The 16673-nt window shown below is 46.0% G+C and overlaps 1 protein-coding gene across 1 annotated transcript in view; it reads right to left on the bottom strand.

Annotated features, from left to right (window-relative positions):
• The window catches only part of LOC307156318 (serine/threonine-protein kinase Nek4-like), a gene marked incomplete at its 3' end in the record, with an annotated part of 945281 nt that overhangs the window by 21479 nt on the left and 907129 nt on the right, over window positions 1-16673 (bottom strand). The window contains exon 12 of the mRNA XM_079867609.1: window positions 12105-12159. Coding sequence (XP_079723735.1) covers window positions 12105-12159 — 55 coding nt within the window. The remainder of the gene's footprint in view (window positions 1-12104; window positions 12160-16673) is intronic.

Consider the following 16673-nt stretch of genomic DNA (forward strand, 5'->3'; position numbering starts at 1 on the left):
GGAGACTTCACCCCGACGTGGTGGAGTCGATATGCGAGAGGTTCGGCCCAGTGGAAGTGAATCTGTTTGCGTCTCGAGAGAGGTTATCTCTCACGCATCCAGCCCCCCTAAGTGGAGCTGGTAATGCGGTTTATGGAGTTGTTTAATCGTCCTCTGCTGAGATCTTGAAACACTCTCAGGATAGACATTGTCCTGGTGTCAGAAATTTCAAGGCGAGTGGTCCTGCAGGAATTGACTGTTCCCTGGGAAGACCGGATGGAGGAGGCTTTTGAGAGGAAGAGGGCCAAGTAGGAGGAGCTGGCAGGCGAATGCCGAAGCAGGAGTTGGAGGATCCGATGCAATCCCATCGAGGTCGGGTGCAGAGGATTCATCGGCCAGTCACTCATCAGGGCCCTCAAGATGCTTGGAGTGAAGGGATCCGTGGATCATACAAGCTACCCAGACACAAGCCAGGGTCTGATCAACCCTGGCTGAGTCATCTGGGCGAGGATTTATGATGTTGTGAGACCCGAAACACCCAATGAACCCAGGATACATCACTGATGATGTGTCTGAGTTGCACCAGAGGTGTATTTCAAGAACCAAACATTTAATGTCTTCTTTTATTTTCAGTTGATTTCACAGCAGGTGTTCATTACCAATGCTAAATCATCAGTTAATTAATCACTTATCTCATTAACTTTAACACTTCTTTAGAGTTATTTTTACTCTGTAGAGTGAGATACATATGTAGTCTGAGCAGAGCTAATTTAACTTTAAGGGGGGGTGAAACACTCATTTTCAGTCAATCTCATGTTAATCTTGAGTACCTACAGAGTAGTATTGCATCCTTCAAATCTCCAAAAAGTCTTTAGTTTTATTATATTTATAAAAGAAAGATAGGCTGTACCGAGTCTTTCCGGAAAAAAACGAGTGGCTGGAGGCGTGCCGTGTGGGCGGAGCTAAAGCTGTGCTTACGCGCCGATAGCTAACAACACACAGACATTTGAAGCAGTTTTACTCACCGCCCGGTTCCAACGCACGACCGCGAACCTTTATCATTGTGACTGCTCCATCCTTAAGCATTAGACGATCTGCAAATCCGTCGATCTGGATAAAACAATCATCGTCGAAATGCAGGGAACAAACAGTCTTGCACAACTCCGTTGATGCTCTGGAAAAACAAACTCCATCCACTGGTCCCTTAACGCCGGGTTCTTTGGGAATCTGTGCAGGGTTGTCTTGCCTTGGCAACCAAAAACACACTTCTTTGGAGACATTGACTTCCCTAAAGCCGAGCACAGCGTTTTGATGGGCGAACTGCTTTGGCTCTCTTCTCTCTCTGGTGTACGGATACACGCGCGCGCCTGCGCCCTTCCGGCAGAAGTGCCCTTACGACCCGTATAAGGAAATTCCGCTCCAGCTTACGTCACACAGACCCATTCTCGAAAAAAACTTTCCGAAACTTGTGACAAACCGGAAGGAGAATTTTTGGCACAGAAAAACTGCTTCAAACGTACAATTAAATTTTTGAAACTTTGTCCATGTTTAGCATGGGAATCCAACTCTTTAACAGTGTAAAAAACTCACCCCCAATTTCCACCAGATGTGTAACGGCTCCGCTGCGTGACAGCTCCGTGTTCCGTCGTCCGTCAATACCCACCAGGTCCGGATTTGTTGCGTAACGGCTGCGGCCATGACTGACAGCTGAAAGCACGAGGACCCACGAGATTTCGCGAATTCACGTAAGATCGCGCGATATAATGTGCTGAATTGCTGCGGAGCTCTCCGGCATCCGGCAAAAATAGAAGCTCTGCGTATCTGCTCCGGAGGGCTGCGGATCGCCGGAGTCGGAACGCAGCTGTACCGCATTCAGTGGAAATACACTCATTGACTTTAATGGAAACCTATTGACTCCGCCGCCGTGCCGGAGCCGTAACGCAGCCGTAACGCAGCCGGTGGAAATTGGGGGTCAGTATGCATGAAATAGCATTTCATCCCCCCTTTAAAAAACAGTTTTCAGCTAAAAACCCTGCATCAGTGTTCAAGGGCCTGAAAGCCATAAGAAGATACAAGGCACCATCCCCCAGCCCTGTGGAGAATAAACTGTTGGTCGACAATCTGACTGTGTTTTACTACAGATTTGAAAGCCTTGTCTCACACCCCACACCCGCTCTGACCGTCTCGCAACACAACCACCAACACCCTCTCCTCCCTCCCTTCCTCTCCCCTTCTGCTTCTCAGCCTGCACTTAATATCTGTGAGGAGGTTGTATCTGGAGGATGGAAACAGAAGATGAGAAAAGTCAAAAGCCCAGACGGTGTCTCACCCGCCTGTCTCAAAGCCTGTGCTGTCCAGCTGTCATCCATGTTCACACTGATCTTCAACAAATCATTGGAGCTGTGTGAAGTCCCCTCCTGCTTCAAATGCTTCAACATAATCCCTGTACCCAAGAAACCAAAAATCACAGGACTAAATGACTACAGACCTGTTGCTGTGACGTTTGTGGTCATGAAGTCATTTAAAAGACTGGTACTGGCACACCTGAAGGTCATCACTGGACCCTTGCTGAAGTCCCTGTAGTGTGCTTGCCGAGCAAACAGGTGAGGCTGGGAAAACTCACATCTAAGACCCTCACTATCAGCACTGGCGCTCCTCAGGGTTGTGTTGTCTCCCTACTGCTCTTCTCCCTCTACACACATTACTGCACAAGACCTGTCTTGTAAAGACCTGTCTATCAAGCTCCTGAAAGACCTGTCTATCAAGCTCCTGAAGCTTGCATATGACCATCCTGCCTCATCCAGGATGGTGATGAGTCTGCTTACAGACAAGAGGTTGAGCACCTGGCTGTCTGGTGTAGTCACAACAACTGAACAAGCTGAACACACTCAAAACTGTGGAGATGATAGTGGAAGTGGATGGTGGAAACAACTACAGCACTCCCCCACTCAGCTTAATGGACAGACCTCTTTACCTCTTACAGATCTCTGTGCACTAGAACATTTAGGCACAAAAACAGTTTTTCCCTCATCCTATCTCCAGCTTAAGCAATTGCCACCTGTTTTATAACTTATTATCAGTACTTGAGAAAGAGGCAATAATAAGATATTGTGTAAATACATACTACAAACATTCAAAATACTATTGTTTGCTTATAAGGGATTGCATGGACTAGCTCCTCCATACATCTCTGATCTCCTTTCATCCAACCATAATGCTTTTAGAAAACTTAGGTCAACCAGTATCTACAGCTGACTTTTCCAAGGACACGTTTAAAATTGAAAGGAGATTGTGCCTGTTCAGTTGCCGCTCCATAGCTTTGGAACAATCTACCATCTTACTTAAAGACTGCACCAACATTCAATGATTTTAAATCTTTGCTTAAAACCCACTTATTTACTCTTGCTTATGGTCATAAGTGGGCCTAGTGGTATAAATTGTAGTGTATTGTTTATTTGTGTGTTTTTATGTTTACTCATTAGGATACATGTTTACAATTTGCACAGCACTTTGGCCAACAGCTGTTGTTTTTAAATGTGTCCTATAAATAAATATGACTGACTGACTGACTGCCTGATAATGCAAAAATCTACAAATATGGAAGTTGGAAACACTTATAATAACTTATAACTATGCTATGAATCATTTGTTAAGCATTAGTAAATAGTTTATTCATCATTTATAAAAAAAAATAATAGACATTAATAAGCAGTTCATAAATACTATATACATGCTTAAAGCTATAAAAGCTATACATGCTTTATACTTGATTTATAAGCATATCTATAATGTTGTTAATAATTGTATTTTCCTCCTTTATTAATGATACATTTATCACTTCTATATTAAGTATTACATTATTTACAAACCAGTTATTTATTTGTCAGTGGTTCATTAGATCATTTAGAAAGTGCAAGTAAATGATTAACCCCTTAACGCCCACTGTCGCGAATTTGCAACAAACCCTTTCCATTCAGACTGCAGGCGAGATAGCGTTTGTTTTCCCCCAGTGCCTGTTTGTGCACATTCGATACATACCTAGGAACCTTTTGCACGCACTGGTTTCTCGTAGGAGCGGTCGGAGTGGAAACTACATCCGGTTCACCGTAGCTAATATTTTGGTTTGCAAAATCCGCATATCAAGGGCGCAAATGTGGAGAAATTGCCCAAAATGAGTTAAGTTGTGCTAAGATAAAAATATGTACCAGCTTATTGATTGCTTCTATAGCTATGTTATTCATATAGGCTTCATGTGACGAATATTTTTTACGTACTTTGTAGATTTCTGTTTGTAGCAAATTTGCGACATACCAAAATTTCTATTTATTTGTTGTGCAAAAGTGAAATTGATAATCTCAACATTATTTACCATCTACTTAAAGGCAAAAGCACACATACATTTTTTTTTTTATATACAGCTATATAAATTCAGGCGTTAAGGGGTAAACTATTTAAATGTACATTTATACATCTTGTTATTTAGACATAATAATAGTTACTCAGTGTGTTAATAAATGCTTTTTAACACGCACTCCTACTGTAATTCATGATGAATTCAGGTAGTTATAAAACATTTAGTAGTTGTCAGTTAATATATATATATATATATATATATATATATATATATATATATATATATATATATATATACAGGTGCTGGTCATATAATTAGAATATCATCAAAAAGTTGATTTATTTCAAGAATTCAACTTAACAGGTGAAACTAATATATTATATACTCATTACATGCAAAGTGAGATATTTCAAGCCTTTATTTGTTATCATTTTGATGATTATGGCTTACAGCTTATGAAACCACGAAATCAAAATCCCAGAAAATTAGAAGATTACATGAAATCACACAGTAATCACACAGTGATACCATGGTCATTGAACCAGGTTTTGGTTCTTTTGGCAGTGTGGGCAGGTGCAAATCCTGCTGGAAAATGAAGGAAGCATGAAATGCTCTGAAAATGTCCTGGTAGAAGGCTGCGTTGACTCTGGATTTAATAAAGCACAGTGGACCAAAGTCCTCTTTTCTGATGAGAGCAAATTTTGCATCTCATTTGGAAACCAAGGTCCCAGAGTCTGGAGGAAGAATGGAGAGGCACACAATCCAAGATGCTTGAAGTCCAGTGTGAAGTTTCCACAGTCAGTGATGGTTTGGGGAGCCATGTCATCGGCTGGTGTTGGTCCACTGTGTTTTCTGAGGTCCAAGGTCAACGCAGCCGTCTACCAGGACGTTTTAGAGCACTTCATGCTTCCTGCTGCTGACCAACTTTATGGAGATGCAGATTTCATTTTCCAACATCTCTAATATACTTTAATTCAACCAAAGTTTTTTTCTAATTTCAGTTACCAAGATTCTAAAAGTAACTGAAGACTGTAGTCTGAATTTAGACTATAAAGCTTATCAAAACAGACCCAGCAGTAAGATTTTTTTTTACCATGATTTAATATGATTATGATTTAAAACTAGATTAAAGACGCATCTCTTCAGCCAGGCATTCATATAATATTTTTAATCTTACAGTTAAATCCGGCCTCTAGTTCATAAACACCAGAGGAGAACTGGCCCCCGACTGAGCCTGGGTTCTCCCAAGGTTTTTTTTCTCCATTAGGTCACCTGATGGAGTTTTTCGGTTCCTTGCCACTGTTGCCTTTGGTTTGCTCAGTTGGGGATATTTTGGGAATATTTAATTTTAATTTTATCAATCAATAAATTCCACTAGAAATAAACCTTGTTGTATTATTTTAATTTAATACTGTGAAGCTGCTTTGATACAATCTGTATTGTGAAAAGCGCTATACAAATATAGGCTACTTGACTTGACTTGACTTAATACATTGTTCTCTTACGAGAGGTTCTCTCGTATTGCGTAAGAAGCTTACGCTACGGGTAAAGTCATCTTTTCTCGAGATATGAAGCCAAAAAATTATCCTTAATTTAATATCTTGTCAACGCAGTGCGGCAGCAAGCAGACCTAGAGCAAGCGAAGTCGCGTGCTCATTGGCTGCTCTGCGGCAACTGCAGCAGCCTATCGCTGAAACCTTAGCGTGACGTCACGCCCAATGAGCGCGCTGGGCGCGCTCACGCGTCACAGCCCATGTGAGGAGGCGTGGCTTTAGCTTATAAAAGAAGGTTCAGAGGCTGCTATTCTCTGATTTTTGTCTCTTCAGCGACGCACTACGCATCGCTGGACTCTGAGGAAGCCGCCATTGAAACAAGTGCCTTGCAAGCCGAGGATTACCTGAGGAAGCCGGTCGTCTTCGCCGCCTTCAGCTATCCCTGCCTGCTTCGCTATCCGGCGATTATATCCTTTTACATTGCATCATGCCTAACTGCATTTCCTGCAAAGCTCCGCTCAGCGAAAGAGACCGCCATGTGATCTGCGTTCTCTGCCTGGGTCGTGACCACGCAGCCCTCGCTCTCTCCGCGGGCGGCTGTGAATTATGCGAAGAACTGCCGATGTCGACCCTGCGGGCTCGACTCGCCTCGTTCGACGCTCTCGCTGTCTCACCGTCTGCCTCCACCGGGCCGCGCAAGAAGAAGCGCCGCTCTCAGAGGCCACCGGAACCCGCGGCAGCTGCTGAGTGCTCGCCGGAGCCCCTCCCTCGAGCCTCGCTATCTCCCTCTCCCCTTCCCGACGCGCAGCGGCCGGCCTTCGCCCGCACTGCCGTCGCCCTAGGGGATGAAGCGGACGATGCCGCTTTATCAGACAGCTGTTCTCTCATGGCTTCGGACAGCGAGGCATGGTCGGGGTCTCACCGCTCCGCCTCCTCGACACAGGAGTCTAGCAAGTCCCGCGCCAGTGTCGACGCGGAACTCCTCCGCCTCCTCACCAAAGCGGTCGACCAGATGGGACTGGACTGGTCCCCACCCAAGGCCCCCGCGCCTAACAGGCTCGACGGGTGTTTTCTGCCTAGCCGCCGCCAAGCGCCCGCCTCTAGGTCAGCACCCTTCCTGCCTGAGCTCCACTCTGAGCTCGCTAAATCGTGGAACGCCCCATTCTCCGCGAGACTCCGCTCACCGGCCTCCGCGACCCTCTCCCAAGTGGACGGGGCCGCCGAGAAGGGATATACACAGATCCCTCCGGTCGAAGAAGCCGTGGCAACGCACCTTTGCCCGCCATCCGCTAGATGGCGCTCAAAGTCTGCCCTGCCGTCAAAAGCCTGCAGGACCACCTCAGCCCTCGTCGGCCGCGCTTTCGCTGCCGCCGGCCAGGCCGCTTCCGCCCTGCACTCCATGGCTGTGCTCCAGATCCTCCAAGCCGATCTCCTCCGTGATCTGGACGAGAGAGGCCCGGATCAGGACACTCTGACTGACCTGCGCAGCGCGACGGACCTCTCGCTTCGCGCCACCAAGTCAGCGGCACAAGCCATCGGAAGGTCCATGGCTTCGCTCACCGTCACCGAAAGGCACCTTTGGTTGACGCTGGCGGATATGAGCGAAAGGGAGCGCGCAGTTTTCCTCAACGCCCCGCTTTCCCCCACCGGCCTGTTCGGCCCAGCGGTCAGTGGGATTGTGGATCGCTTCTCAGAGGTGCAGAAAGCCTCACAGGCTATGAACCTCTTTCTGCCCCGCCGCTCGAGCTCCGCTGCAGGCCGCTCTCAGGATCAGCCTCCTGCACGCAGCTCGACACAGCGCTCTGCTCAGCCTCCATCTTCGCGACGCCAGGGCGGCCGCCCTAGACAGCGCTCAGTCAGCCGTCGCAGACCGCCTCCCCCCCGGGGACCCCGGCCTAGGATAGCGCTGAAACCTGAGCCCGCGAAGTCCTCCTAGCAGCCGCAGGGAGGAAAAGATGGCTGAGTCCCGCTGCGGCCGGACTGCCATCAAAGCGCCCAGCCCTGTCAGTCCCCTTAAAAAAGGCTACTGCAGTGGTTCACATCGCAGCCAACGAGCCAGTAACACAACTCGCTCGCCTGCACACAAACGCCGTTTTTACGGCGACCCAGAGATATCTCATAAAGAGTTTGGTTTCGAGTTTTCCGGCTCACGCCGAAGGTGTCATGAGTGTAGAAAATGTGCCCACACCCACGTGCTCACCACTACACACAAACACAGTTTCCCCGGTAACGCTCACAGAGCGCACTCTCATAAAGCGGGCAAGCGCCGCTCGAGTGCTAAGTGTAGAAAATGTGCCCACGAATCTGTGCCCACACCTACACGCTGCACGCTCTGTCACTCAGTTATCCCGGGATGCAGATCTTCTAAAGCTCCCCAGCACTGGCCGTGTTGTGTATGTAAGCCCCGCGCCCGCTCACGAGCGCGCGCACTTACAATCAGACACGTTTACCCCCATGCCGCTCTCGCGCCACGGGCTCCCAGCTTCAAAATGTGCCCCGTCCACAGTGATCGAGCCATTGAATGCTGCACAGCCAGTCCCCGCTGTCTGCGAGCCCCCGTATTCGAGCACCGGCGACGCGCGCAATGCGCGCGTCCCCCTATCTTCTCTGATACAGGTTCCCCATCCCGCACAGCGCGGCGATCTGAACCCAGAGACCATTCGACCCCTAGCGAGATGTGCCAGCGCATGGCAAGCTATCCAGGGCGTGTCAGAATGGGTGCTGAATACCATAAAGCACGGCTATTCGCTTCAATTCGCTCGCCGTCCGCCTCGCTTTCTAGCGCGAACCGAGACGAGTGTGAACACAGAAGTGGCTCATCTGCTTCGGGCAGAAATAGCAAAGCTGTTGCACAAGGGGGCTATAGAACAAGTGCATCCTTCTCTGAGCGAGTCGGGCTTCTACAGCCGTTATTTCCTCGTACCCAAGAAGGACGGGACGCTGAGACCCATTTTAGATCTGAGACACTTGAACAGAGCCCTCATGAGACGGCCGTTCAAAATGATTACAACCAGACAAATCCTCGCGCAAATTCGCCAGGGAGACTGGTTTATCTCTCTCGATCTGAAGGATGCATACTTCCAGATCCAGATAATTCCCCGTCACAGGCCATTCTTGAGATTCGCCTTCGACGGCCGGGTATATCAGTACACCGTCCTGCCGTTCGGTCTATCTTTGGCACCCCGTACATTCACGAAGTGCATGGACGCGGCTCTCGTTCCCCTGAGAACTCAGGGGATACGGGTACTGAACTATCTGGACGACTGGCTAATTCTAGCGCATTCAGAGTCAGAGCTTTTGTCTCACAGGACAGCGCTTCTCGGCCATCTGGAAAATTTGGGTCTCTCGGTCAATTGGGCCAAGAGCTCATTACTGCCCCGCCAGTTTATCTCGTTCCTCGGAATAGAACTGGATTCGGTGGCTATGACGGCCAGACTGTCAGAGCAGCGCGCGCGCCGCATTCGACACCTAGCCGCATCTTTCCAGACGGGCAACCAGACTCCGCTGAGAACATTCCAGCGAGTTTTGGGGCACATGGCCTCAGCGGCTGCAGTGCTTCAGCTGGGCTTACTGCGCATGCGCCCGCTTCAACGCTGGCTAAGAGCGCGAGTGCCTCACCGAGCCTGGACGGCCGGCAGCTTACGAGTCAGAGTGAGTCAGGGCTGTGTCTCAGCCCTTCGACCCTGGCTGGCAGCCGAATGGTATCGCACTGGGGTGACGATGGGAGTTGTCTCACGCCGGAAAGTTATCTCGACAGACGCGTCCAACGGAGGTTGGGGAGCGCTTTTCGAGGGCAGACCGGTCTATGGCCGCTGGTCAGACCAGGAGTGTCGCCTTCATATAAACTGTCTAGAGATGCTGGCGGTCGAGAATGCGCTCAAGCACTTCCTCCCATACCTGCAAGGCCACCATGTACTGGTCCGCACAGACAACATGTCAGTGGTAGCCTATGTGAACCGCCAGGGCGGTCTCAGATCCAAAATGCTCTGCACCCTGGCGGAACGCCTCCTAGTGTGGGCTCAGCACTCACTGCGCTCACTGAGAGCCGCGCACGTGCCGGGTCGCCTGAACGATGGTCCAGACAGACTGTCCAGGGACAATGTTCCCCCGGGAGAGTGGTCCTTGCATCCCCAAACAGTCCAGTTACTGTGGCGCCGTTTCGGCAGAGCGAAAGTCGACCTCTTTGCGTCACAAGACAACGCGCAATGCCCAAAGTTCTTTTCAAAGAACGAGGACGCGCTGGCCCAGAACTGGCCCAGCGGCCCGCTTTACGCTTTTCCCCCGGTCTCCCTGCTGCCGCAGGTTATCGAGAGATTCAGGGAAGCGCGCCACACGGTGCTCCTCATAGCCCCGTATTGGGAGAATCAAACATGGTTCCCGGATCTAATACGGCTGGCGGACACAGCCCCCTGGCCGTTACCGGTGAGGAGAGACCTTCTCTCTCAAGCCCACGGCTCGATTTTGCACCCCCATCCAGAGCGCTGGTCTCTGCATGCGTGGGTCATCAACGGTTACCCGTTGACTTGCCAACAGGGGTTGTGAACACGATCACACAGTCTAGAGCCCCCTCTACGAGGCGGCTCTATGCTTCAAAATGGTCTGTGTTTAGTAAATGGTGCACCGCCAAAGGGCTGGATCCACTAACATGTGGGGTATCGCAGGTGCTGGGCTTCCTCCAAGAGCTGTTGGACGCGGGCAGGTCCCCCTCCACGCTCAAAGTTTATGTTGCGGCCATCTCAGCTTTTGCCGACTCGGCGCTGGGCCGCGCATTAGGGAGGAACGAGTTCATCATCCGCTTCCTCAGGGGAGCGAGGAGATTGAACCCGCCGCGACCCCCGTCGGTTCCTATTTGGGATCTGTCCCTGGTCTTAGAGGCCATGAAAGCGCATCCCTTTGAACCCATGGAAACAGTGGATATGAAATATCTCACGCTAAAAACCGTTTTTCTGATAGCACTGTCGTCAGTTAAACGCGTGGGTGACCTTCACGCGCTGTCAGTTAACGCTGCATGCCTCGAGTTTGGACCTAATGACTCTAAAGTCATCCTCAAACCGAGACACGGTTATGTCCCCAAAAGTCTGGGCACACCGTTCAGAGCGCAGGTCATTTCTCTCTCCGCTTTGCCGTCATCCGGCAGCGAGATCGATGGTAAACTCCTTTGCCCTGTCAGAGCGCTTAGGAATTATACTACACGCTCCGCCGCTGTCAGGCGCTCGGAGCAGCTTTTCGTTTCGTTTGGTGGGCGCACCAAAGGTCTCGCCGCCTCGAAACACAGCCTGTCCAGGTGGATAGTGGACGCGATTGCAGCCGCTTATGCGTCTAAAAATCTGCAGTGCCCGCTGGGTATCAGAGCCCACTCCACCAGAGGCATGGCCTCTTCATGGGCTTGGTCTAGTGGAATTTCCATTCATGACATTTGTACAGCGGCAGGCTGGGCCTCCCCCTCTACATTTGTGAGATTTTACAATCTGGAAGTTCCTGCCCTGCAGGCTAAACTCTTATCTGTCTAAGTCCCGCGTAGCCAGCCCACTCTGTGTGCAGACTACTGCTGTGTGATTTAGCTCTCCTGGTTGAGCTCAATTCTGGGGTTGTTAGTCAGACCGGCCACGCCGCTCTGAGCCCTTATGTGTGTGCTTATGTACTGCGCTAGCCATTCTTGGCCGCCCGGTTCCCTGTTATAGTGTTCCCCGGGTTTCTCCCTGGGACTCATTCAGTGGATGCGGGGCGCGCACGGCGTTGACAAGGGAAGTTCCCGTAGCGTAAGCTTCTTACGCAATACGAGAGAACCTCTCGTAAGAGAACGTACTCGGTTACCTAACGTAACCTCTGTTCTCTCTAGAGAGGGAACGAGTATTGCGTAAACCGCCGTGCTCGCGCCACGAGCTCACTCGCTTCAGCGACAAAAACCAGAGAATAGCAGCCTCTGAACCTTCTTTTATAAGCTAAAGCCACGCCTCCTCACATGGGCTGTGACGCGTGAGCGCGCCCAGCGCGCTCATTGGGCGTGACGTCACGCTAAGGTTTCAGCGATAGGCTGCTGCAGTTGCCGCAGAGCAGCCAATGAGCACGCGACTTCGCTTGCTCTAGGTCTGCTTGCTGCCGCACTGCGTTGACAAGATATTAAATTAAGGATAATTTTTTGGCTTCATATCTCGAGAAAAGATGACTTTACCCGTAGCGTAAGCTTCTTACGCAATACTCGTTCCCTCTCTAGAGAGAACAGAGGTTACGTTAGGTAACCGAGTACGATTTTAGAGAAGAAAAAAAAAAACACTCACCCACACATCCAGCATGCAGAGATCATGGAGCAACCATCCCAATGACCATATGTCACTGAAAAAAAAACATTGCATAACAATGAATATAGAAAAGTAGCTGTGGTTAATTGAGCTGAGAAAGTATTGCTTTAGACAACTAAAATAACCAGCTGTAGTATCCAACTCTTGTTGATTGTTGCACTGTAAAAGCTTGCTGTAAAATAAAAAATAAAAAAACAGCCAAATTCTGACAGTATCATACCATTTCCATTAAAACAGTAGCATACCGTAGAAAACAGGAATATACTGTAACGTAACGTAACGTAGCTTACAGGAATATACTGTGAATTAACAGAGCTCAAAGTCGACACTCAGAGACTGTACACCCCACACACTCATTCACTATTCCCTACATTAGTTCACCAATATAGTCCACTTGACAGAGTGAATTGAGACACTGATAAACACCTGTTGGTAATAAACAGAATCACTGAAGGACAGAAAAACAAGAACAGAAAAAAAGAGAAACACAAGAACTACAAATGACTTCCAGCCACAATGATCTCTTTCTGTGTCTGATCTTTGAGTTTATGGGTATTTTTATTATTTTCAATTTTTTTGTTGGTTATAGTATCTCTGTGATTTTACAGTATGAGATCCCAGTATGAGTGTTTCAGTAATCAGCTATTTTGAAGGATATTGAAATCTTATAGTGCATAAAACAAAACTACTGCATGACCTAGACACACACAGCTGTACATGAATCTCATCAAAAGTTCCATGTCCCAATTCATGTTGGGTACCATCATAGTGTAAGACTGAAAATACTGGTTGAGGCCTGGTCTGAGACAAAGGGCTAATTACCATTTGACCTCCCCCATGCAACCTCACTTCCGCAAACTACTAAGAACTCACACAAGAATATGGTTTAATGTGAATGTTTATCATTGACTGATATGTTTTTGGTGTCATTTGAAATGTCTCAAAGTGAGTGGTACAGATATCTCATATCCAGATAGATAAAATAAAAGGTAATAAGGTTTTAAGAGTTTATGGATAACTGACTTACAAAGGAAGGTGGTCTCTCAAGCAAATGGTCACCCACCCCCATGAAGGTGCAACCACTGCATGCAAATTTCTTTTGTTAGCACATGTTTCCATGTGAAAGAGGTCTGACTATTTAATGAGATGCAGCAGAGAGTTCGGGGCCTTTTTCTGTACTTGAGATCGGTCCGTTAGGCTGAGAGATATAGATCTCTCAGCCTCACGTATTTCTTAATGTTGGGTTTGCATCTTCTCTCTATTCCAGAGCATTTGATGTTTTGTATCGATTATCTTTGAATTGATTATGGAATTGGCATGATACATTTACCCGACATAATAAATTGTTACATTTGATTATTCTAACTGACTTTGATATTATTTTCATTGAAGAGTTAAACGGAATAGTCAAACATTCACTCATGATTAATGATCCACAGATATCATTAAAACCCTTTCATTTATGGAGTCAGATGAAATAAACGAGAGAATACATAACTAAATGTATTGAAAATTTAACCAACCAATACTCTGCATGAGTGAGGACAGAGCACGTGATAACCTTCCCCGTGTATTGGCGGACCGGCAGATTGGACCAATATATCGGGCTTTACAATAGTAAAAAAAATTCCCAGCATGCACTGCAGCATGAATAAATTATGCAGATAAATGGCATTTTTATTGCCACCATTGATATAGATATCTGTTTGTCTAAATGTCTCTGCAGCTCTGTTTTTTATGATGTGGTTTTAAAAATCTGATTCCTGTTAGATCTCTTGATGTAGTTTCAGTGACTTCCAACCACAGCCACAGAGAAGGATTAAACAACTCCACAAACAGCATTACTAGCTTCTCTTATTACTAAACAGTTTGATTTTATTTCTGTAATACGACTACTAGTTCTTATTGAGAATTAACAGATGTTTAGATGTTGATGTTTTATTAATTTTACAAAGCACTAAATGGTTTAGCTCTCTAGTAGTTGAGCGAGCTCACGCGTTATAGTCGATATCAAAAGTCCGGCCAGTTGATAATACCTAGAATATCAAAATCGACTGCTGGCGGTAGATCCTTCTCCTATTTAGTCAAGTCAAGTCAAGTCAACTTTATTTATATAGCGCTTTTCACAATACAGATTGTATCAAAGCAGCTTCACAGGATTAAATAAAATAGTACATCAGTGTTTGTTTCTAGTTTAAAACATCCATGTTTGATAATGCTGATCAATAGTATTGTTGATTGATTAATTAAATTAAGTATCCCCAACTGAGCAAGCCAAAGGCAACAGTGGCAAGGAACCGAAAAACTCCATCAGGTGACCTAATGGAGAAAAAAAAAAACCTTGGGAGAACCCAGGCTCAGTCGGGGGCCAGTTCTCCTCTGGCGTTTATGAAGTAAAGACCGGATTTTACTGTAAGATTAAAAATATTATATAAATGCCTGGCTGAAGAGATGCGTCTTTAATCTAGTTTTAAACTGGGAGAGCGAGTCTGAGCAACGAACAGTATCCGGAAGACTATTCCAGAGTTTTGGTGCTAAATGTGAAAATGCTCTCCCTCCTTTAGTTGATCTAGATATCCTAGGTATGACCAAAAGCCTCGAATTTAGTGATCTTAAAGAGCGTGATGGATTATAGGGCGATAGAAGATCCGTTAAATAGACTGGAGCTAAGCCGTTTAGGGCTTTATAAGTCAGTAGCAATACCTTGTAATTAATACGGAACTTTATAGGTAACCAATGCAGTGATGATAAAATTGGTGTTATATGGTCAAATTTTCTTGATCTAGTAAGAACTCTAGCGGCGGCATTTTGGACTAACTGTAGCTTGTTTATTGAGGATGCAGGACAACCAGCCAATAAAGCATTACAGTAATCTAATCTCGAGGTCATGAACGCATGAACTAACTTTTCTGCATCAGAAACAGAGAGCATATTACGTAGCTTAGCAATGTTTCTGAGGTGGAAAAAGGCTGTTTTTGTAACATATGAAATATGATTTTCAAAAGACAGGTTACAATCTAATATAACACCCAGGTCTTTTACAGTAGAGGATAAAGTAACGGGACATCCTACTATGTTAAAGTTGTATTGTAAGAGGTTTTGTGGGCGGTTTTTTGAACCGATAAGTAGTACCTCTGTCTTGTCTGGATTTAATAAAAGAAAATTGCGCGTCATCCAATCTTTTATATCTTTAACACACTCTGTCAATTTGGATAATTTAGCGTTTTCATCCGGCCGTGATGAAATATATATTTGAGTGTCATCAGCATAACAATGGAAACTAATTCCATGTTTCCTTATAATATTTCCAAGTGGCAGCATATATATTGAGAATAATAGAGGGCCTAACACAGATCCTTGCGGCACTCCATAGTTTACTGGAGTTATGATCGATTTTTCTCCATTTAAATAGACAAAATGGTATCGGTCAGATAGGTATGATCTGAACCAGCTTAGTGCTTGTCCTTGAACACCGGTATAATTTTGTAGTCGATCTAAGAGTATTGTATGATCTATAGTATCGAACGCAGAACTAAGATCAAGTAAAACTAATATTGAGATACAGCCTTGGTCAGAAGCTAAGAGTAAATCATTTGTGATTTTAACGAGCGCAGTTTCAGTGCTATGATGCGGCCTGAACCCAGACTGAAACTTTTCATAGATGTAATTTTCTTGTAAGAAAGAGCCTAGTTGGGCGGACACAACGTTTTCTAGTATTTTGGACATAAAAGGAAGATTTGAAATGGGTCTATAATTTGCTAGATTATTTGGGTCTAATTGTGGTTTCTTAATGAGAGGTTTTATAACTGCCAGTTTAAATGTTTTTGGAACATGACCTAAAGTTAAAGATGAGTTAATAATATTGAGGAGAGGCTCTTCCACTACAGGTAACACTTCTTTCAGTAGTTTAGTTGGTATGGGATCTAATAAACATGTTGTTGTTTTAGAGGAAGTGATAAGTTTATTTAACTCTATTTGTTCTATAGTTGTAAAGCACTGTAATTGTTCTTGCGGGGTGATAATCGAAGCTGAATTATAAGGCGCGATTGAGGATTGAACGTTTACAATTGTGGTTCTGATGTTTTCTATTTTCTCAGTGAAAAAATTCATGAAATCATTACTACTAAACTGTAACGGAATATTTTGTTCAGGTGACGCTTGTTTATTTGTTAGTCTAGCCACGGTGTTAAATAAAAACCTAGGATTGTTTTGGTTATTTTCTATTAGTTTGCGGAGGTGCTCAGCCCTGGCCGCTTTTAGGGCCTTTTTATAACGTGACGTACTGTCTTTCCAAGCGATTCTAAAAACCTCTAAATTAGTTTGTTTCCATTTACGCTCTAAATTACGAGTTTCTCTCTTTAGAACACGCGTAGTATTGTTGTACCATGGTACTTTAATTTTCTCTCTGACCTTTTTTAGTCTCATAGGTGCAACAATATTCAATTTTCCAGAGAGAATGGTGCTCATAGTGCTGGTTAGTTCCTCTAGTTCATCTGTTTGTTTAGGTTCAGACAGCAGCTGAGACAGATCCGATAAGCAATTTGAAAA

This window comes from Squalius cephalus (assembly GCF_949319135.1).
Source record: "Squalius cephalus genome assembly, chromosome: 3".
Lineage (NCBI taxonomy): Eukaryota > Metazoa > Chordata > Actinopteri > Cypriniformes > Leuciscidae > Squalius > Squalius cephalus.